We start from the raw sequence: 23,457 nt of genomic DNA on the forward strand, positions 1-23,457 counted from the left end.
CCAAAACTAATGTTTAGGTATGCATGTGACATCAGTGATGAAAAATAAGATGTGACTGAAAAAGATGTTTCATTTATGCAGCAGCCATCCCAAGGCAAGATAAAAGTAAACTTAAAGTAAAGACCCCACAGCACCGGACAGAGAAAACCACAATGATCAGATGATCCCTTACAAGCAGCACTTGGCAAGCACGGGGAAGAAGAGCTTCCCTGTGCGATAACTGCGATAACTGCAGAACCAGCTTCAGATATTGTCATTCATCATGCTGAAGGGGGATAAAGTGAAAATATATTAACTTCTCATTTACAAAATACTTTTACACAAAAAACAAAGAAGGCTTGAATTGAGGTATTGTCATGTACATCCTCTCTCACTTCTCTAAATCTCTTCTTAAAACTGTCTCACAGTTAATGTTAAGATTATGTTTCTTTCTACAATTTTATGTATGTTTTACTAAACGTGCAATATTATTTCATTTATTTATTTCTTTCTTTCTAAATTATTTCTGTGAAAGTCTAAAAAGGTGCTATATAAATTCCATATTAATTTACTTAAAATGTATTATTTATTCTTGAAAATCTCACCGGAAATGCGCCGGTCGTGTCAGTGCTAGCTTGTTGCTCGATGCAGCAGCAGGAGCAGGCTGCATGGTGACCGTCACAGAGAAAGACAGTAGAAGAGAGAGGGGCTAAAACGAGAGAGGACTCACCGCTCCCGGTCTCCACTCATGCCAGCGGACACCGGCAGCGGCCTCGGACCGGACGGACGGACAGCAGGACCGCGAATCACCGGAAACATGGCGGCGGGAACAACAAGCTGCTCGGAGCCTTAGCGTCCACAAATCAGAAGCAGGAGGCGAGCGGAGGAGCATCACCTATACAGGTCACCTCAGACATCTCTCTCTGTTGGTGTGTCTGTGCTGATCCAATGCCCGGCATGTGTTACTGTATTTACTTTATTCTTGTCAGTCATTAATAATCTTGTGCACTGTATCTACTGTGCAGCAGCATCATTAAAGCTGTTATTTTTCACACGTTTTTAAATGTCTTGTCCTCCTTTCTTCCCTTATTACTCTGATCTTTGCTGTCCAACAGCAGCATCGTGTTTCTGTCCTGGTGTCATCGTGAGTGAAGCAGACAGTAAAAGTGCTCATGAAGGCCTTTTAGTCCAGAGTGCATTAATGCAGCAATGATAACAGAACAAAGCAAAGTGCTGCACATTTATCAGGAAGCTATCATAAAAACACAGTCTGGGTTTGTGTACTCTGACACATTTATTATGACTCTTTACTAAACTAGTACGACTGCAGCTTAAAATGTATTTATTTTTTGCTCTAACACGTTTACTCCAGTTTAATTTATTAAGTGTTTATTTTAGATAAACTGTGAGAGAGTTTAACGTGGACTGGATGTGTATGAACCCTGTATTTACTGTATATATTCCTTTCCACAGAGGCAATGAGGTGAGCGCTGAAAGCAGCGTCCTGTTTCAAACCATCAATACGACCAACGCACTGAGACGAGCCATGGCCTACAAGGTAACGTGCTCACTCCCCCCCCCTCAGGTCATCTGCAGTGTTTGCTCTGAATCCTCCGAGCGATATAAATCCGTCCTCTCTGAGCCTGTGTTTGAAATCTCAGCCTCTCTGGGCTCAGAAACGTGTGCTTTGTGATGAAGCTGACTCACAGAGTCAGCAGTAGTACCAGCAGCAGATGCTGTGGGTGTCGAGTTTCATTCACACAGATTCAGCTGCGCTGAGTATCAGTACAAACATCACAGGGGTGGCACAGCAGCTGTTATAGTAAACAGGAAGCAGCGCAGCAGCAAGGTGTTTGTTCACAAAGCAAAAGCGTTTCTGCGTCTGCAGCATCGATCCATCGACAATCAAACTGTACAAAAGTTCCCCGGCAGGCCTCTCACACTCAGCTGCTTTTGTCTGATACTAATAACAAACAGTAACCTTCAAACTATGACTGTAGAAGTACATGAAGATGGGCCCAGAATTAAGACCTTCATCTATGCCCTTCAAATTTCATTGGAGATCTGTCGTACTTATAAAGCTCAAATACGCAAAATTAATTAAAAAAGGCCAAATTTCACCGTGCACCCTGTTTCCAACCAGCCGGGAACGTGTGAGGATTTTGGTAATTTAGAATCAAACCAGTGAGTGCTGCGTTAAACTGTTCACTGATGATTTCAGGAGATGTGATGCTGGTGATCTGAGGCGTAAATGTCCCACTGCAGCCGACCAATCAGCTGCTGTGCAGTGTGACGCTGCTGCCAACCTCCCTCAGTGGACGGATTAAAACACACACACGCCGGCCTTTTTAATCTTGGGTAGTTTATGGCTTCATATCTCCTTGCATGACACACATACACACACACACACACACACACACACACACACACACACTTCTGCTCTCTGTGTGAGGAGCAGCTTGATTTTGTGATTTCGTGAAGAGTGAAGAGGCCATTTTGTGTGAGTCTTGACTTCCTGGCGCCTTTAAAGGGCCGTTTCAGCTGCAGAGTGAGTATCTTCTCAAAGATGTGTGTGTGTGTGTGTGGGGGGGGGGGGGGGGGGGGGGGATTTGTCTTAACATCTTTAATCAGATGCCCTGTCACAACATCTGTTTGCAGTCAGCAGCACTAAACTGATGCTGCCTCCGTTCATTCATTCACTGGATCATGTTGGAGGCTGGACAGGCTGGCATCCTACAGATGGACGTAGCCACTCTGATGCAAAACGCCTCCGATGCTAAAAACATTAACTTTTTATTTAATAAAACCTGAAATGAGCAAATAAGGAAAATCATCAGATTATTATCACCAAATTATTTCACAATATTTCAAGAACGTTTGTGGGAAAGCACCCACTGCACAGTGTTTTATTGCTGTGTCACTGACACCTCCAGTTTGATTTCTAAGTGTGAGTAAATGAAGGCTGTTTCTCGCTGAGCGGCTTCCACTGACGACACGCTTCATACTTCAAAGTGAACGTGTTGAAACAAAGTGTGAGCAGCAGCAGGAGTCAAATGTACGCACAGACAAAGGCTACGTCCACACGAACACGGATAGAATTAAAACGGCGTTTTCGTCTGAAAACGCGCCGCGTCCACACGTTTTCAGTCGTTTTCACAGAGTTGCGCGTCCACATTGAAACGGCTGAAAACGCTTACGTTCCAGTCCTGCGCATGCATAAAACGCAAAAGCGAGTGAGAATTAAAAAATTTGAAGAAAAGCATCTGGAGCATGTACAGACTGACATTAATCTTTAATAGGGCTGTCAAACAAAACAACTGCTGCCCTCCACTGTCTTAGTTTAATTGGTCACATGACTGCATCATATGACTAACATGCGTCACCGTTTTCGAAAGTCTCCGTTTTCGCTGTCCACACTGCGACACGAAAGCGCCGTCTTCAAATGAAAGCGTTTTCGAGAGTGTTTTCAAAACGCTGTGTTTTCCATCTCCGTGTGGACGGGAGGCCAAAACGGAGGCAAAACGATTAGTGTGGACGTGGCCACAGACAGAGAGGGCTAACACATAGACAGACAACCATATTCACACCTGTGGGCAATTTAGAGTTACCAATTAACTGTTATGTGTTAGCGCTGCCACAGGCTGGCGACCTGTCCAGGGTGTACCCCGCCTCTCGCCCTAAGTACAGCTGGGATAGGCTCCGCCCCCCCCGCGACCCTGAAAAGGACAAGTGGAGGAGAATAGATGGATAGAAATTTAAGTTGAGGTTATCGTGGGTGGTGATGTACGACACAGCCCTGCTTGCCCCAAGACGCCTCCTGCTGGTCATTGGTAGAAGGGTTGGCAAGGTTTGCCTGCGCGTGCATCCTCAACTCTGCTGCTCCACCCACAAATGCATCCTCCTCACCAATGAGGCGCCGTGTGATTTATTACTGTGAAGCACCGTTACACAAATAATCAGCCAAACGCAGGTTTTCTTACTTTTTGTCCTAAGTATAGTAACTATTGTGGCTGTTTCCTTTTTTTGTATGCTATATTTCTTATTTATTTTTCTAATAATTTCTCGAACAAACAGAAAGCAGCCTTTCAAACGGAACAAGTTTACTGCACACAGCTGCAGTGATTTTGGTCCGTCTGCAGTCCCTCGGGCATCGGCTGCCTCTGAGACTATCAAAACAGGAAGAAGTTGTCAACACGAAAATAAAATTAAATTTAATAACAGTCTGATAATGATAATAATAATACTGATTTAAAGCATTAACCCGACACTGTCAGAGCTGCATGCTAAGGCCAGTGGAACTGATGTAATCCACATCTGATTGGTTTTTGTTACGTGTGGTCTGAACAGGATGTCACAGCGCATGTTGTGATCAGCATCTAGCATTTAGTGCTGCTGAGTCTCAGTCTGCTTGCCGGCGTTATTAGAGGCGCTGAAGAGCTCGTGATTAGACGTGTTGGAACGTCTTTTCAAAAAAGTAAGACAGTTTTTATCTCTTTACTAAAAATCATCATTTCAACTGATGTTGTTGGGTGGAGCTGTGCAGACAGCCGTAAGCATCAGTACTTAGATGTCCTGTTCTGTCTTTGCAGGACTTTCTTCTCTGGAGCATGTTGTTGGTAGACTTGTACTAATTTTGTGTGTGTGTGTGTGAGAGTGTGTGTGTGTGTGTGTGTGTGTGTGTGTGTTAAACCAGGAGGTCATGTATTTGGTGTCACTGGTGTGTCGTTCTGTCTGTGGAAAAATTTTGAATGAATTGTGATAAATCTTTGCAGCGGTGTGGAGCGGCGTCGTGTTAGCAAATTTGGCTTACATCCACCGAGCTCTTCAGGGGCGACCTAATGATTTATCGATTTATTTATTAATTATCAAAAAACGACGACACTACACGCTAACTACACACACCAAACATGTTAAATGTTGCTCACATCTCTAAATTCGCTCTCGCTCTCTTGACCACAGCTTTCTCCTCTTCCTGAGTAACAAACTGTGACGTGTCGCCGTGTGGTTTGTTTGGTTGGTTGACACGGTGCAGGCGGCCTGCTCTGCTGTAAACGAATGACGTGTGTATCAGTGGTGGGACTATGACACAGGATTTGGGATTATTCACTGACTAACTCTGGAATTAATCCTGGATTTTCTGTGCTGCCTGTCGGGTTTATTTTATAGGAGGAGACGCCATAAACTCAAAGTATAAATGTCTTTTAGATTTATTAATCAGTTAAATGTTCGAGTTATAAACGGATCTGTGTCTCTTTGTTCACTCAGGAGACCGAACGAACAAAGAGCCGCACACTCAGGTGCTCCACCATACGCCAACATCTAAGGCTGTTTTATTATGAAGAACCAACTGCAGCACATGATAACACTGAGCACCTCCCCTCTCTGTCAGGAGCATCTCCTGGATCACCCTCAGTGATGTGAAAACAGACCTGCGATGGTATTTTCACATTTAGTTAGCCGATTAGACATTATAGGAAACTTAATTAATGCAGTCCACAGTTTATTAGGGCTCATCCAACAGGATGGATTTAAATTAGTTTGCAGTTTAATTAGGTGACACATGTTCATTAGATAAACCTCTCAGAACTTCATTAACACCAATTTATATCAAAATCTCTATTAAATCAAGATCAACACTGAGGACTCATCATAACTGCACTGGTACGTGAGCGAGGTTGGACCGGCGTCCTTACAGTCACTGGAAGCACCAATCAGGTTCCTGACCACGTCTGAGGCACCAAATCTAAAAGTCTTTTCCTCCACAGAACCAGAGGAGGTCGGCCCTGAAAGAACGAAGTATCTGAGAGCTGTTAGACCCATTCTTAATGTTTGTTACACCACGCAGGCTCCACCTCACCCACCTCTGTGGTGGTATGATGAGTTAGACGTGTGCAATTATCTTGCTTTGGTGTGGGGACAGGTGGTGCTCAGAACATAACAAACACCTGCTGAGTAATCATTTTATACGTAAAGCACCTTTTACATGTATGGACGTGTGCGTGTACATGTCTATACTTATAGATATCTATTACTTACATACTAATATTAGTGGTAGAATACTTTATACTTTATTTCTTGAATATTTCCACAGCCCTCTATTCATAATCACATACTGTGTATGCTGCCATGAATATAGTGTTTTATCTTATTTATTTTGTGTTTCTTGACTTTCTGTTCTTCTGCTATCTCTACCTGAGCTGAGGTAACGCACAAATGTTCCCCGCAGTGGGATCAATAAAGTCTCATCTTATCTCTTATCTCTTATCTTAATCATACAGTGTAGACCTTACAACTTCAAGTGTGCCCTCAGGAAGACTGCAACAGCAGTCACTGATGATGTTTAGCAACAGTTTGGCAGCATCGATGAGACAGTCATGTTGATAAAATATGCAAAAGCAGAGGTATGAATGATTGACCTCAACAGAAATATGGAAAGCTCAGACCTAATAAAAAGGCTGATGATTAACAGAATGACTTTCAGTCCCTGCAGCAAAGCTCGTCTGTAATGAAATACACAAATGGAATTATCATTTATCATATATCATTTATTAGTCAACTATTGAAGTTCACTTCTTTACAGTGTAACCACAGGATTGCAACCTAATAAGGTGCCGTTTAAACATTGCTGACTGGGACACGGCCTGAATCACTTCTGTTGCAACAAAACAGCAGAAACAAACACGGGGCTAAAAATGTCACAGTTGCAGGAACCTGAACTAATTATTTCAAATGAAAAAACAAACTTTTTTGTTCAGTTTAGTTTTAGTTTTGCTTTAGTGTCACTAAAATCCAGAACAGACTGTTGAAACTGCGCTCTGCAGTTTGTTTGTTCTCTTCTTCTCTTTATCCTGAGACTCTTTGGTGGATTTCTTTTCAGTCTTCTCTCCTCGGCCTTATTCAGATGAAGATCTGGCAGGCTTCTCCTCTGTGGCCTGAAACGTTTGCCGTCCTGCGGGTGTCTCGCCTCGGCCTCTTCAGCACAGTCATGTTCTTTGGAGGTCGTTCCAGCTGCCGTAGGTGATGTGCGATTCTGTCAGAATACTGAGGACTTTGGTTTTTCTGAAACATTGCTGTTTGTTTTCAGTAGCGGGCAAATCCAGTTTGGTCTTTTTCCGTGTTGTCTAGTCTTGAAGTGTAGTTCATCAGTACTCGTCTTTCTCCCTCCTCTGTCTGAAAAAGGAAGCGTCACCGAGAACGAGAGAGGGGAGCACACATCATAATTTATGGCCTTGTTTTCTTGCAGGTATCACAAACCCACACGTCCTTAAGTGGGGTCGTCTCTGTGTGTGTGTGTCTGTGTCAGTGTTCTGTTACACTGTCTGTGTAATAAAAAAGAAAAAAAATTAGTGTAACAATAATGAAGCAAACATGTATTAAAGATAAAATATAAATTCTAACATACCAACACAGTTCACTTGTTACGTTGCTATGGTAACTTATGCTGCTCTGGAGTGTTGTGTACTACCTTAGAGGTCAATCATGTCCTACTGACCAATCAGTTATCAGAAAAATAGCCCCTCGACTCCTGAACATCGCTCAGACATCAGAGTGTGGAGAGAGCGAGGCTCTGAAGTCATTTCCTAACGAGAGTCGCTAAAGCTGCGCCGAACGTCGGCGTGTTACTTCAGACAGCGTGACAGCGGTCAGAAGAGTGAAGTCTGATTATTGGCGTCATGTGACAGAATGTCAGTCTCAGACTTGCAACGTTTACACTTCTGGACTGTCAGTGTGGTCGTTTTGGTCCACGCCTGCATAAATAAGCCACATCGAGGTGGAAGATGGACACAGCTCGATGTTAGCAGACTGAATAAACCAGCTCCTCTCTGGTCTTACTGAGCGAAGGCCATAAAGAGGTCACACCCCATTCATCCAAACACGTCCTGTTAAAAAAAAACAAAAAAAAAAACAAGCTTGTTCGTGACTCGAGGCGTAACTCGAGGCGTGCTCGCAAAAGTCTGTGACGAGTCTGACACTGTTGTAAGGACTCACCTTTCAGCACACTCACTTCACCAGATGCTCCTTGTTTCTTTTCCTCACCTTTGGCTGTGTGTGGTGGTTGCCCTGAGCAACTTCATATTGAGTTATGAATTTTAAACTTCACCACAACCTTCACTTCAAAAATGTAGCATTTTGAAATCTGATGGTTCCTCTCTGATGCATGTATCATTTGTAAGGTGCTTCCTCATGTTTGTCTCTGTGGTGTCAGCGTGCTCATAGCCAGGCTGATAAACGGGGGGTTGGCTTATCGAGTTGATAACCTGCTTCATGTGATTGCAGATGTTAGGATAAGAGGAGCTGTGCTGAGCTGACAGTCGGGGTTTCATGTGGCACAACGGTCTCCCTTTACGAGGCTAAATCGCCATGGTAACTAACACTGAACACATCACCTGGTCAGGAGCTGGTGATGTGCAGAACGAAGAACCAAGAGTCAACTGTGGATTGCAGTGTGACTGAAGCATGCATGTAATAATTTGGTGATTTAGAAGATGTGTAAATGTTTCTATAGTCTAATCTGCTGCTGGAAACTCAGAGCACGCCAAGAAAACCTGATCAGTCAGATTAATTTCACTTTGATCTGCGACAAGCTGAAGTGATTTCCACGTTTTCTTTATCAGGCTGTGGCACAGTTAGAAGACTTACCTTCAGGACCTTGTTTCTTTCCACCATCCTTTTTGTTTTTTTGGTATCTGGATTGTTTTGAGGACCTTCTGTGTGAACCTCCTTTTTATTAGCACCTCGTGCTTTGGTTGATTTTTATGTTCATCCAGTTTGTTTCTTCTCCCAACCTTTATTGGTTTTTTTAGCCATATGTTTTGTTCCACATTTTTATTTGTAGCTCTGTTTTTGTGTGTTGCGTTCTTCTGTCAGTTTAAACTCGTGAGTCGCTCCCGAGACCAGATTTGATCCGCCGTCGTCCAGTTATGAGTCCGTGTCCTCTTCCACTCAGCTGATGAGCTCAGGCAGTTTTAAACTTTTAAACTTCTGTTTAACCAACACTTCGGTTCAAAGATGGTTTATGACACCAACTGTCTGCCATCTATAATCCAGTTCTGAGATCCTTCCCAGACGTCTTAACGCCCACTCACACCCTGGGCCATCTGACCTCAGGAAATCACATGATAGGGTGGGACCAGGTTTCACAATGAGCTCACCCGAAACCCTGGCTGATTGTGACCCACACTCGTTTTCACACCTTGGCTCATGTGGTTAGGTAGAGGATCATCAGGGGGTCCTTTGTTCCGCTTTGGGGGGGGATACTCCCACGGGGTTTAAATCTGGGACTCTCCACCATTTGACGAGCAGAAGCTTCTGGGATGAGAGGTGAAACGTCTTCAAGCAACTTAAAGAAGTCCAGACGCTTTTCTTTCCGAGCTCCTTAGACTACGATGACATGGATGACTGAGAACCTTCAGACATATTTGTGAACACTAAAAATTTGTTTTATTGTCTCAGGTGACAGAAAAGCATCAGCTACAGTCAGCTGTGGAGATTAGCAGAGATTAACTGAACAGTCATGAAACACATCATCTTGATATTATGAGTCTTAATTTCATGTGTGGACTTAAATTTCTTAAACAGCACTGATGGAGCCACTACAGGAAGCTGGTCTCTGAGCTCTGTGGGTTCTCATCAGCTGCTATTATGAAAGCTCGCTGAATTCCCCCGATACTGAATATGAAATGTGCCACACCCGCACCTCGTCTTTTATAAGCTGACTCACTACTTCAAAGTAAAACACAGAGTCCAGATGAGACACAGCGGCTCTGACGTGTAATACAAACCTTTCATTCTGTCTTTGCAGATACCCGGGGCAGCGATGGACAGAGTCAGCCTGCTGTGGCGTCTGAGGCGTCGGGCTCGCCGCGGCGCGCTCTGCATGACCTTCTTCTGCATCTCCATGGCTCTGCTCTACGCCATCTGCGCTGAAAACAGCGTGCCCGTCACCGACGCCATCTTTGGCGTCCGGGCACGAACCCGCGCGCAGCCTCATGCACACAATGTCATCAAGGTGTGAAAAGTTTAACCACAACCGAAAACATTTCATTGAAAAGTTTCTATTCAACCCACAGCAAAACTACAGCAAGGAAAACACAGTTTTAAATTAAGGTGAAAAATGAAATTTGGCAAGAAAACAAACATGCATACTGTGCAAAAGTCTTGAGCCACCCCTTATTTCTAGATATTTTGCTTCCAAGCAGCCAGATGTTTTAAAGTGTTGTTTCTACACATAATAACAACTTTTATTAGCAGACCGTCACAAAAACACATCATTTGTTCTCATTTCTTTGGTTAAATATCGAAAAGTCTCAAAGATAACAGTCTAAGGCAGCGGTCCCCAACCCCCGGGCCTCGGACCGGTACTGGTCCGTGAGTCGTTTGGTACCGGGCCGTGAGAGTTGAGGCTCAGGTGTGAAATCTATGGTTTTCAGGGTTTTTATCGGTTTTCAGCGTTATTTTGTTATCGTTTTTATCGTTAACTCGGTTTTCCTGGGTCTTTTCACGTGTGTTATGAATAAATCTTCTTTTTTTCGGTACCGGTACTAGTTTTATTTTGTTGTATTTATCCGCGACACCTTAGAGGCCGGTCTGTGAAAATATTGTCGGGCATAAACCGGTCCGTGGCGCAAAAAAGGTTGGGGACCGCTGGTCTAAGGCATAAAATACTATGTTCGCACCAACAAGAGGATTTCCAAAGAGCTTTTAGATGAAATCTTTGCATATTTCAGCACGGCGTGCAGTGTGTCCTTAAAAAATCTGAGAAAAAGAAGACGCAGCAGACCTAAAAACAACTACAGCTGAACGGTATCTGAAAGTCATGTCCTTAGAAGACCTGACACAGAAACACAGAGAAGCATCTGGCCCTTCAGTTGGTGCTCTGCTGTTCCCTGAACCAATCAGAAATGGCCTCAAGGCCAAAGCCAGGGTTTAGCGGTCCAGGTTTCGTTCTCTCCATCGTCATATTTAAGGTGTAGCAGCTGCGCTCCAGCGACAGAAAGCTACAGGCTCGATGTTTGAGCTGGTGTCATGCACCACCTGCAAGTTTGCACCACTTCCAGGGGGAAGAAACGAACAGACTTGAGTTATTTTTGGTGAACCACAATAATGTTGATGCTGCTGATTCCCACAGGTGCTGCGAGGTGGAGCCAAGCCCATGTACACGGACCCTCAGAAGCTCCCGGGCGTCATCCCAGGTGACCCTCGCCGTCCGATCCCCGTCCTGTCCTCATCCAACCACAGCCACGAAGCCAGGGATTCGTCGTCGAAGCGGAAACAGCGGGAGCCCCCGGGGTTTTTTAGCCGGCTGCTGCCGCGCCCCTTCACGCGAGCGCTGGAGACCCTGTTCGGGGGCCGGCGGAAGGGCGAGCTGAGCGGCAGAGGCAGCGACGCCGAGTTCTTCGGGCCTAACGGGCTTTTGGGAGAGGTGTGGGACGACGAGATGTCCAGCAGCATGCTGGGAACCAGGATGAAGAAGGTGGTGCAGAACTACCAGGTGAGTCGTGGACCGGGGACGCAGCGTCTACAAGTTACATGCAGGCTAAGTCCAGTTTTATACATGGACTGACGTGCTCCTCTCTCCATGTTTCCTGGTGTTTCTGTCAGGCGATGAACAAATACGGAGTCGAGCTGTCGGGCCCCGGCGGCGTCTCTGGCACGCCGAAGCTGAGCGGTTCCGAGCTTCTCTGCCAACTGAAGGACAAAGTAGAGGTCGCGACTTTGACCCCTGACCTCCAGCCCTTCTCCTTGCTGCCCTGGGCCACCCAGCTGCCTCCGCAGCAGCTGACCTCTGACCTCGGACCCTACAAGAGCTGTGCTGTGGTGTCATCGGCGGGGTCGCTGCGCTACTCTGGGCTGGGCAAAGAGATCGGTGAGACATTTAAATGTGGATTTGATGCTTTTCACTCCCAAAGTCTGGGATTTAAAAATGTCCCTCACATCTGGACAGTCCAGAGGATGAGACGATATTTCTCTGTCGAGAACCTCAGAGCTGCACGCGAAACAGAAACAAAAGTTTAAAAAATAAACAGCACGGTTCAAAGTGACCAAAGCGAGGTTTGGTGTAAGTCCTGAGCCCTGCTGCTCTCACACAGAATCGTTTCCGCTGTGTGAAAGTTGCAAAGCCCTCCCAGATGTCCATGTGGAGCTATTTTAAGCCATTTTCCCCTTAAAGTTGCTCTCTGCAGCACACTGTCCCTGAACCACAGAGGAAGAACGTGTTTGAGCTGTTTTCTGCAGAAGTCTGGTAGCTCCAGAGTTTCTCACACAGCATGTCTTTAAACACCGTTAAAAGCAGTTTGCTTGGCGCTCTGACTGAAGTGTGAGCTGCGTGCAGCGCCTGTATAACCATCTGCCGTGCTGGTGGGTGGAGGTTTGGTGGTCAGGATCATTTCTCTGTTGTTCGAGGATGATGTGCTGGCTGTCTCCATGTCTGAGACTGTTGGCATTAGCCATAAAAGGGTGGAGTGTCCCCTTCAAAGGCCCCTCGAGGCCCCGGGACAGTCTGGGAACATCTTGCTGTTGCCTCAGAGGAGGCAGGGAGAGGAATGTCTGCTGCCCACACGGCCCGGACAAGCTGCAGAAAACGGGTGAATGGACAGACTGTCCAACTGAGACTAAGCTCCACCACTGTGGGACAGAACAAATCAGCTGCTGTTTTCTTTTTCTGGTGTTTGTGTCCGAAAACGTGGAGGAGGCACAAAGAAAGTGTGAAAATAGGCTGAAAAGAAGCACATTTAAGTGACCTCAGACTGCTTTAAATTCACCCAGTGTTCCTGCTGAAGTCAGCTCTTTATTTAATAACTGACTTTATTATCATCTTTTAAAATACCCTGTTGAATTAAGAGTGTGTGTGTTTGTGTTCTTGGTTGATTAACAGAAACTGCGTCACTTCAGCGAATCACAAACTTTCACTTCTTCTTAACCAGATTCGCTTTCTCGTTTTTCAGACTCACATGAAGCTGTGCTGCGCTTCAACGCTGCGCCCACCACCGGGTACGAGAAGGATGTCGGGTCCAAAACCACCATCCGCCTCATCAACTCACAGGTAGGCACAGAAACAGCCACCAGGTGGTGACAGCTGAGCTGAGAGAAAGTGCTTCACTGTAAACGAAACCAACGTGGTGATAGTCTAATCCAGCGGTCCCCAACCTTTTTTGCGCCACGGACCGGTTTATGCCCGACAATATTTTCACGGACCGGCCTTTAAGGTGTCGCGGATAAATACAACAAAATAAAACTAGTACCGGTACCGAAAAAAAGAAGATTTATTCATAACACACGTGAAAAGACCCAGGAAAACCGAGTTAACGATAAAAACGATAACAAAATAACGCTGAAAACCGATAAAAACCCTGAAAACCATACATTTCACACCTGAGCCTCAACTCTCGCGGCCCGGTACCAAACGACTCACGGACCGGTACCGGTCCGAGGCCCGGGGGTTGGGGACCGCTGGTATAAGGAGCTTGGAAAGAAGAGCGTCTGGACTTCTTTAAGTTGCTTGAAGACGTTTCACCTCTCATCCGAGAAGCTTCTTCAGTTCTAGGGTCAAATGGTGGAAAGTCCCAGATTTAAACCCAGTGGGAGTATCCCCGCAAAGAGGGACAAAGGACCCCCCCTTTGTCCCTCTTTGCGGGGATACTCCCACTGAGAACCTTCACAGACAAACATGGTGATAATAACTAACAATAAAGACAAGAATCCAAAGATCATCTGCGCTTTGATTTTTAATCTGCGGCTAGTTTTATACGATAATTTTCTCTGTCACACTTATTAACTTGTGTTCTTCTGATTGGCTGCCCCTCATAAGCAAAATATTTAAACAGTAGATCTGATTGAGATCTCCTTATTAGTGTTAGGCCCCCTCTGTGACATCACAGAGATCCAAGAGGAGAAAAACTGTGTGAAACGAAGTGTTTAATCTGATTTTGACCTCATTGTTAGAAACCTGGCCGTGTCTAATATGAGCACCCACTAATGGAACTAAACACATGTGACAGAAGATAATGTTAATTGTTTTTATTTATTTTTAAATAACTTTTTCCATACAACACGTGCAGCTTTGTTATTTAAATCACTTTGTTTAGTGTCTGTGAGAGCGTTCGGCTCTCCTCCAGAGTTTGGAGTAAAGTCGAGTTTGTAACGACGCTGCAGGCGATGGTCGCGCTGAAGAGGTCGAACTCGGAGTTTGCAGATGGGCTGTGGGCGTTTTAGTGCAGAGGAGCTGCCTGTGGCTGTTTTTAGATGCTTTTATGTGAGAACACCTCGCTGTGAGGATCTGCAGAATGCTTCTGAATACTGCATCATCATCAAATCAAAACTCTACTTAGTGGATTTGGATTAATAAGTAGAACCAGAGAATTTAGCTGCTCTGTTTTTACAGCTTTTCATTTTTAAAGAGTTTTAAAAGTCATGAAAGCAGGTTTTATTTATTAAAGCTTGTGAGACGCGGCTCACTCAGCGACGTGTGTCAGTGTGCTTTTTCTCTGAATCTTTTCCCGCCTTTACAGGTGATGGCGTCTGATGACCACCGCTTCCTGTCCAGTTCTCTGTACAGCTCAGGTGTTCTGGTGGCCTGGGACCCCGCCCCCTTCTCTGCTGATCTCACAAAGGTGATGTTTCACAAAACTGTCCTGTGTTTGGATTTAAGCTAGAAGCTCTGTCACAACCAGCGTGTGTTTAATAACTTTGGTTAAATTGTTCAAATTAAATGTAGTTTTTCTCCTACAGCTCTGTCGTGTTCATGCATACGCTTGTATTAATCAGTTTGTGGTTTCTTTGGACATTTGTGGATTTTAGACTAACATAGACGTGCACAGGTGAACATGATGGTGTGTCTCTGGCTGCAAGAATTTTGTTTGGAAAATGTCAAATTTGTGCAAAAACAGTGAAACATACAACATAAAGCATGCAGCTTACTTTGCTGTGCACACAGTTGATACCTGCATCTATATTTGTATCTTCTTTGACGGTCTGTGTGCAGAATTAACAGCAGCTGTATTTATTATCAGATCAGTTGCATTAAAAAAGCTCCGACAGTACAAACACGGTCCAGAGGTCCAGTTCAGGGAGGTCACTTAGCTGAAGTTGAGTCTAATAGGCCACGCCCCTAATACATAAAATTTAAAGCTTCATGACGGGAAGATTCGCTCCAGAGCAAAGTCAAACATTTTAACACGAGTCTGTGGGGACTGGCTCACTGCTGGGACCTCTAGTGGACACTTGAGGGACTGCAGGTTGTGGCTCTTGCACACTGGCTTCTTTTCTCAGGAGTTTAAAGGTTGACATGATGAAATGTTCCCCTCGTGGATGCACAGAGCGTGGAGCCGGTCTGACTCTGCGCTGCAGGGAAACTGAACGAGTCGTCAGTAAATCCAGTTACTAGCAGGAACTCTCTGATCACCGACTGCAGCACAACTGCTGGTTTTCCAGCTTCAGAAGCTGATTCTCTGATGCATAATTCATGTGTTTATCCTGAGAGGAGAGGACACGTCTACCACTACAGAGGATTTCTTCTGCTCTTTGTTTTTATTCTTGGACTCCACTCGAGTAACCTGGCACGATTAAAACCCAGTGGACAAAAGACGTCATTTATCTTGTGCTGGTCCTTTATGCAGCCCAGTTGGTCTGCTCTGAATGCATTTTGTCTGTTGTCCCTTTAAATGGAGACGCTTTCGTTACTGGAAGCTGCATAAAGGACAACTCTGACATTTAGGCCTCGGTCCAGCAGTGGGACTGAAAGATTTGCACATGAAGGACACCCCGAACAGCGGGGGGGCCCTGGCCCTTCTTCTCCTCTCCGAAGCCGCCGCCCCCTACATTATCTCTGCAGCCTTTATGTGGTAGAAAAGTCATGATCCCAGTGAGATTCTCAGGGTCTGAGCTTTTAAAGTTTCTGGTTTATTTGAGTTTATTTGAGCTGCTGTTTTCAGTATTTTTGTGATGTTTGTATTTATGGAGTTTATCGGTTCCTCTCAGTGTTTTACTCTCACGTCTTTGTTCCCCTGTTTTCAGTTATGGTTGCTCACTTTCTGTTCTAAAACATCCTTCGGTCACTAACTAGTTAACATCCTCTTTCTGCAGCCTGCACAGAGCGTCTCCCTGATAGCTCAGCCACGTATTCAAAGGAAAGCATCAGTAAAACAAAGACTGAAGCAGCAGGATTGCTGCTGATACTGAATTTATTTTGAGGTGTCAGAGGTGTCAGTTAAAACTTATACCTGTATGCCCCCCCGCAGTGGTTCAACAGGACTGATTACCCCATCTTCACCCAGTACCAGAGGTACAGGAGGCTCCACCCTCTGCAGCCCTTCTACATCCTACATCCTCGCTTGGAGTGGCAGATCTGGCAGCGAATACAGGACAACATGGCCGAGCCCATCCAGAAGAACCCGCCCTCCTCCGGCATGCTCGGTATGGTTTTTTCTCACTTCCTGTTTATGCTACAAACTGCCTTCATAACACACATGGGGCAGACATCTGAAACAAAACATTTACTGGATACTCGTTAAAATATAAACTCAAAGGTCACTAATATGAAGTCCTGTGTGCGTTTAGATATCAGATGTTTGTGTCTGCGACCTGATTGGCTGCATCGATCATGTGTTGTGTTGTTTGTTTTCTGTAAATGTTGAGTCTCCTGGTCCAATCACGATCTTCTGAAAGGACTTTTGTGCGACAGCTGCTTATTGGTCCAGGCCGATCTGCTGATCGATGAGGCGTTCATCCGCCTCACTCCTCACGCCTTCAGCTTCACCTCAGAGTCTGCGCCCCAGGCGAACTCTGCAGGAGCGATAATGAGGCGTCCAGCGATGTGACATCGCCGCCGTACGCTGTGGGCGGAGAACAGCGAGCATAATAACACAGAACGAAGAAAGACTGAAATCTGCTTCAGGAAACTTTGCCCTCTTTGTGACGCTGTCATTAGAGCTTCATGTGATGAACACACACATTTGTTTTTTCCTGGCTTCTTTTTTTGGTACTTTTAATTTATAGAAACGACTCTGCAGGCTGCAGGAAAAACATTTAGTTTGATTTTAGGGGTGAAATGTCCCTTTAAGGTTGAACGCATATATACAAACTCCTCTGTTTCTTCTGTCAGTTGTCTTCCTGTTTTATTTTGAAAGTCTGTTCCTCGTGGTGTTTTGATCGAGTTCAGCTGTACCTGCCGGGAGTCTTTTTACTCCTCGTCCTTCCCCTCAGTCTCGGTTTGTTTCCTGTGTTTGGTTTCTTTGTAGCCGATCACGACTCTTGGTTTTCAAATTTCTCTCTCTCCTCCGACGCTTTCCGTTCATGTCACGAGTTTCACAAATACAGGATCTGATTTGTAACTGGAGCTCCGCCTCCTTTGGTGTCTGATATTAGAGCCTCAGTTCATTATAAACATCTCTCCTCCAGGATCATCAGACAGGAAGTAGATCTGTTACACAGAGGTGATTATATGTAGTGAAAATGTCGTTATTGTTTCTGCTAACAGACCTGCTCTGGTTCTGCAGCATGTGTGCGGGCCGTGGAGGACGTGAACATGTTGGCAGACCTACAGTGCGTAGGCAGCCGTGCTGTACTGTTCGTTACACAACTGAGGCCAAAGCTGTGGGCTGGATGAAGAACACATGAAGGCTTTATGTTTGTAGATGTTGCTCCAAAGTGAGGATCAGTCCTAACCAGCGCTGGGCCACATGGGCAGAAATGATATCTTCATATATTTAGTCTGAAAGCCGTCTTTGTTTCCAGTATTTAAAATTAAATCATTTTAACTGTTTTCACTCAGTTGGGAATAATCTGTGTGAGGTTTCATGTCCTCCTGTGGCCTTCAGTGGTTCTGGTTATTCGATTTTATTTGATTTATATAAGCACAACAGTTAGGGATCGGAGGAAGCACCAAACTGTCTGAAAACCTCTGCAAAGTGTCCTCATACCCTCTGCTTCCTGTCCAGGCACCGTCCTGATGATGTCGCTGTGCGAGCTGGTGCACGTGTACGAGTTCCTGCCGTCCCGGAGGAAGACGGAGCTCTGCCATTACTACCAGCGTTTCTACGACGCCGCCTGCACGCTGGGCGCCTACCACCCGCTGCTGTACGAGAAGAACCTGGTCAAGCGCATGAACCAGGGCTCCGACCGCGACATCTACACCAACGGACGCGTCACGCTGCCCGGCTTCAGGAAGCTGAACTGCAGCCAGACTGCCGGAGGAGACCGCTGACTGCAAGCATCAACGCACAAATCTGAGTCCTGCATGAAGATGAGCCGACGCATGCAAACCTCATCCACACTACCGAACCACAAGGAGCGCTCTATAAATATTTCATGCTGTTAACACACACACTGGAGTCCGATCAGCTCATACATGTGCTGCTGTACACACATCCCAGTGAGGTCATTGACACGTGTTCCTGAGTCTAAATCATGACCATTGGATGCTTCTTTCAATTAGTTGCCCAAATTTTGATGCTCATGTTGACCTTAAAGGGTAATTCTGGTGGTTTTCAAGGAATCTCGGTGATTGCCTATAACTCAGGGGTGGGGAACTCCAGGCCTCGAGGGCCGGTGTCCTGCGGGTTTTAGATCTCACCCTGGGCCAACACACCTGAATCAAATCATTACCAGGCCTCTGGAGAACTTCAAGACATGTTGAGGTCATTTAACCACTTAGATCAGCTGTGTTGGATCAAGGACACATAAACTGCAGGACACCGGCCCTCGAGGCCTGGGGTTTCCCACCCCTGCTATAACTATCACAATGAAGCTCGTACGAGGTGGAGAGAGTACACGAAGAGTGACTGACAGACCACCAAAAATGTCCACTGATCAAAAAGTGCATATTAATATATTCCAGGACAGATTCCCTAACAGCCAACCTGTTTTATGGATGTATCACTGTTAGGGATGGGTATTGATAAGATTTTAACGATTCCGATTCCATTTTCGATTCTGTTTAACGATTCGATTCTTTATCGATTCTCTTATTGATTCTTTTGAAAAAGGAGAACACTAAGGTCGATTAGCTTAGTACTTTGTTTTTATCTTCTCTTTGAACAAGATAGAAATTTAGGAGTAACATGGCCTTACAAACCCAACAGTGTGATCTCAAGAGAACCAGCCTTCAATGGGGTGTCACAGGGTCCCCAGGAAAAAAAAATGTAAATGTAAAATAATAAAATAAATATTCTTCTGTAGTATAACATAAATTATTCTGTAGCAATTACACAAGAATATCCAGTAATGTCCCTGCCTACAATTAAACACCTTCACTTACCGAAAATCGGGGGCATCTGCTGTGACAAATGGGTGCAAGGCTTTGACTACAAACTTAGTCACTGCTCGGTGACATTCATCCTGGCCTGAAAGGAGACGCTACCGGTAGACTGCAGCGAGAACTGCCAGCAGCTGAGCCAGCCAGACTCTGTCTCTCTCATCATGGTCACCTAAATGCACAGTAATGGCAGGTTTTGTAATAAAGCAGATCGCGCTAACATAATATGCACTGTTAGTTGCTTATTTACCTGCCGCATTAACGGGAGAGGACGTGCAAACGTTACCGCTGCTGCTGAGTTCAGATTCACGAGTCCGGAGCGGAATTAAAAACACGACATTCATTTAAGGTCATCGCGTGTTTTGTGAGCAAATGCTTTTGCAGATTCGTAGTGTTTCCTCCCTTAAGTGAAATATCTACTTTGCAAGTTGCCCTGTTGTCATCCGTTCTGGTAAAGTATAAACAAACTTTTGAGCCTTTGAGCCGCCATGTTTCCTGCCAGGTAAATGACGCTCCGCAACGTGGTGACGTCATTCGGGGCGACTGGAATTGATAAGGGAATCGTTTGCAAAAATGGCAAACAATTCCAAGGAATTGAAACAGTGGGAACCGGTTCTCAACAAGAACCGGTTTTCGATACCCATCCCTAATCACTGTTAGCTTTTTCTACAGCCCTGTTTTGAGGGTTCCAAAATCATTTCTTCCTGAAGCAGATAAAAGTCCAAAATTTAGCAAACTGGGTCATAAATATCAGTCATGCACAAGTCCAGCGTCACCGTCTCTGCTTGTGATGTGTGTTTGTGTTCTGGTGACAGTTTTGTTCAGGCAGTAGGAGGCCGCTGTGCCCTCTGTGTGATTCCATACATGATGCTTACACACCTCACTAAACCTGTTTATTGAAGAAAATACTGCCTGCACATGAGTTTACTTCTAACTTAACCCAAAAGGTCACTTCGTAGGTTTTTTACACCCTTTGTGAGTCCTGCCATTTCCAGTAATCTTTTTGTAATCCTCACGTAGTGTAAATATTATGAAAGTATTATAGGAGGAGGGTCTTTACTGTGATATCAGCATTTGATTTTTCTCTAACGTAAAAGCCCCACTCGGGTTATATGAACATGCTAACTGGCTTTACATACTTGATTGATCTTTTATTTGCAGTATTTGTTTCTTCAGTCCCTGACACACTGAGCACGTGGCAAAAATGACACAAAGTCCAAACTTATAGTTTAACGGTGCCTGTAACATGTTGTGGAAAAAATGCACTGTGATAAAAATGAAGTTGACATGTAGCCACGATGAGCTGCTCCTGATGCTTCTAAACAAGAAATGGAAACTTCTCAGGAGAGGACAGCAGCAGGGAGAATGTGATGGCCTGATCCAGGAGTTTATCACGACCGTGGATATTTCAGGATGTCAGTGGGGCAGTTTGAGCTGTTGTTGTCAGAGTGTGGACCACATCTCAGGGTGCAGAGAAATCATTTAACAGGGCTGATTGTCCCAGAGCAGCATGTAGCTGTGCGTCTGATGTAAAACAGTATTATTTTACTATTTGTGTATTCGGTAACAGTGCACGCTTTGAGCTACAAACGCTAGTTCTGATTGGTCCGATCAGCTGATTTGAATCGTAAAAGTTGAGCATGGTTTGAAAAAATAAATGTTCAAATTCATCCAGTGAAATCATTGGCTCTGTGTAAACGAAGAGTAGGTGAGTCTGGCAGTTTCCACCAAAACAGTTAGTTAGTGTGACTGAGCCTAAACTTACACCGCTGCTTACACATTTTCTAACAAAGCCTAGAAAAGAGTTTCACATAAAGTACACGTATTGTTGCTGTCTGCAGACAAACACCCTCCAATTAAACAACCAGCCAAACTAGCAACAAACTGAAAAACGTTTTTTGCTAATGGTACTATCGCAAATCAGAACTGATTCAGAATTATGTGAGGCTTTAGGTACTCTGGGGTTTTTTAGCTAATCATGAAAATATAAAGTGCAGGTATGAGCTAAGGTAGTAGATTACAAATATTAATTTCATATAGTTTACACACGAGCAGTTTCTACCACAGCTTCTATTAACAAGCAGCTAACGCTACTAGCATAAAAGACAAGGGGTAGGTAGCGCTGTGTCCTTCTAGAATTATCAAAAATGTTAATAAGTTTGTTTTTATATGTAAGGTGAGCTTTCTCACTTGAGGACATTTATGGGCAATTCCATTTAATTTGCAAGTCAATGTAACATTTTAAAAAGTCACTAAATGTCCAAAACGTCTTCGAGTCTTTAAGCTAATTTAAGCAATTTTAATGCAAAAAGCATTATAAGAGTTTTATGATCCATATAATGCTCCTTGTGTCATTTGCACTAATTATGCTCCTGCTGGTTTCTATTTATGCTGGATTTTGTGCAGAAAATGTTTGGGTTAAATGATTTTAACTTAAGTATGTAAACCGAGTTTTTCTCACTAGCTTTAAGGCTACTGGAGAGGCTGCTGAGTGGTCAGTTAGCTTAGTTAGTCATCTTACCTATGATCTGATGGCAATTTCTTCTTTACTTTTCTTTACTGTAACATCTGTATGACTGCTCCGTTTTCAGTGCTATCACAGTAAAGATCAGCCTCGGGAGGATTTTTGACTTAATCTCTTAATACCGATGAATGTTTAAAACCAGTTTTCCCTAAACTAGTGTTGTAACAACGAGAAAATATCAACAAAAGAAATCTCTGAGAAAACAGAGAAAATATCCGCATGGCACTAACGCAGCTCCTCATTTCTCATCACTAACCACAGTCCACTGTAAAACGTGTTATTTGCTAGCTTCATATTTTCGTTCTTTGACTCTCGCTATAGGCTATTAGTAGCTTTGCATGGTTCACAATCTTTATGCAGACCCCCTCCTAACAGCCTACTCTTGTCTGATTGGTCAGGTGAGGTGCAGGTATTCAAACAAATAAATATATATCTCATAAAATACAGAAAAGCTAATAGATCCCCTTGAAATATACGACTAGCTGGGCTAGTTAGCATTTATCAGGACGAGGTTAACTGATGGTGATTTTTTTCTCCGATATAATCAGATGTAGCTCAAATTTTATGTAGTATTTCATATATTACGATGTTATATTGTATATGTGAATACATGAAACATGCAAAAGTGGGGAAATCAGCTGTAGCAAACTTAATCTCACCAGCTAGCTTTAATTAGCCACGATGCAGACACTAGAGATTTTTAGATGCAGTTATTTTTATTTTTTCAGATAAAACACACTTCTCTGCTGTAACAAGTACAAGTTTAGTAACATGTAATAAGTGCTTTTTAACTATGATACATGCTAACACAGCTAATTTAATCCTGAAGCAGAACGACTCGGAGCTCGAGCAAAGTCGTCAAGAACAAAAATGACTCTGCTGTTGTGTTCTGGTCACTTCAGTTTCATGTTTACCAAGACTTCATTGTTTAGTCAAAGTCACACACTTGAATGATTGATGTCATTGCATTTCAGAGCAAAGCTATGAGAACATTTCCTCCCTATGCAGTCGAGTCTCTGTGTACATTCATGTGAAGCCTTTTGATATTCTGTTGTTTCAGCTTACAGATGCACTTTTCCTCTGCTTTGCCTTCATCCTCTTCTGTTTCTGACAGGATTGGTTAAATGTTGTGAACTTAGATTTAATTTCTTTATTTTTTTTTCTTTGCTGTCTTGTAACTTAATATCAGACTAAAAATGTGCAGAGTTCTAGAAGCATGCAGCTGATCTGTCTTTGAGATGATTTGATTTGTTTGATCCTTTTCTGTGATATTTTCTAATTCTCAGCTCTACCTTCTGTTCCTGTTTGAAATATTTTTTTGATTAATTGTAAAAAATAAATATGATAAACTCTAAATTCCAAATATATTTATTACTTGTTCCTAAAAGATGCACAGGTCTAATCGTTGGCTGACATTTTGTAGACTTGTGAATGAAATCTGGCTCTGACTCCGGTTCCACAGAGATTTGTACTCGAGCTGCTTCCCACAGTCCAAAGAAGTGCAGGTTAGTGTGACGGGTCATTCTAGCTGTGAAGGTGAGTGCGAATGGTCAACTGTCTCTCTGTTACCTCTGCATCAAACAGGTGACCTGTTCAGGTTTACCCCACCTTTAGAGCACATTCTCACTGGTAGAGTTCAGTACGTAATCTACATTCAGTGTAATAATTAATAAGTGCAGTTATTTTCATATCAAAGGAAAAAGTG

General features: G+C 44.1%; 1 protein-coding gene across 1 annotated transcript; it reads left to right on the forward strand.

Annotated features, from left to right (window-relative positions):
* The first annotated feature begins 605 nt into the window (after positions 1-605).
* On the forward strand, positions 606-23,115 carry st6gal1 (ST6 beta-galactosamide alpha-2,6-sialyltranferase 1). The gene is made up of 9 exons (XM_063485901.1): positions 606-882; positions 1,453-1,537; positions 9,782-9,988; positions 11,108-11,470; positions 11,581-11,845; positions 12,924-13,021; positions 14,487-14,588; positions 16,215-16,389; positions 17,913-23,115. The coding sequence occupies exons 2-9, from the start codon at positions 1,526-1,528 to the stop codon at positions 18,176-18,178; spliced, it is 1,488 nt and encodes a 495-aa protein (XP_063341971.1). The 5' UTR covers positions 606-882; positions 1,453-1,525; the 3' UTR covers positions 18,179-23,115.
* Positions 23,116-23,457: the final 342 nt, after the last annotated feature.

This window comes from Pelmatolapia mariae, linkage group LG10_11 (genome assembly GCF_036321145.2).
Source record: "Pelmatolapia mariae isolate MD_Pm_ZW linkage group LG10_11, Pm_UMD_F_2, whole genome shotgun sequence".
NCBI lineage: Eukaryota > Metazoa > Chordata > Actinopteri > Cichliformes > Cichlidae > Pelmatolapia > Pelmatolapia mariae.

Bases quoted from the DNA above. Each gene is read 5' to 3' on its own strand.
- st6gal1 (XM_063485901.1), top strand. The intron at 11,846-12,923 runs GTGAGACATTTA...CTCGTTTTTCAG, and splicing joins TGGGCTGGGCAAAGAGATCG to ACTCACATGAAGCTGTGCTG. The intron at 14,589-16,214 runs GTGATGTTTCAC...GCCCCCCCGCAG, and splicing joins TCTCTGCTGATCTCACAAAG to TGGTTCAACAGGACTGATTA.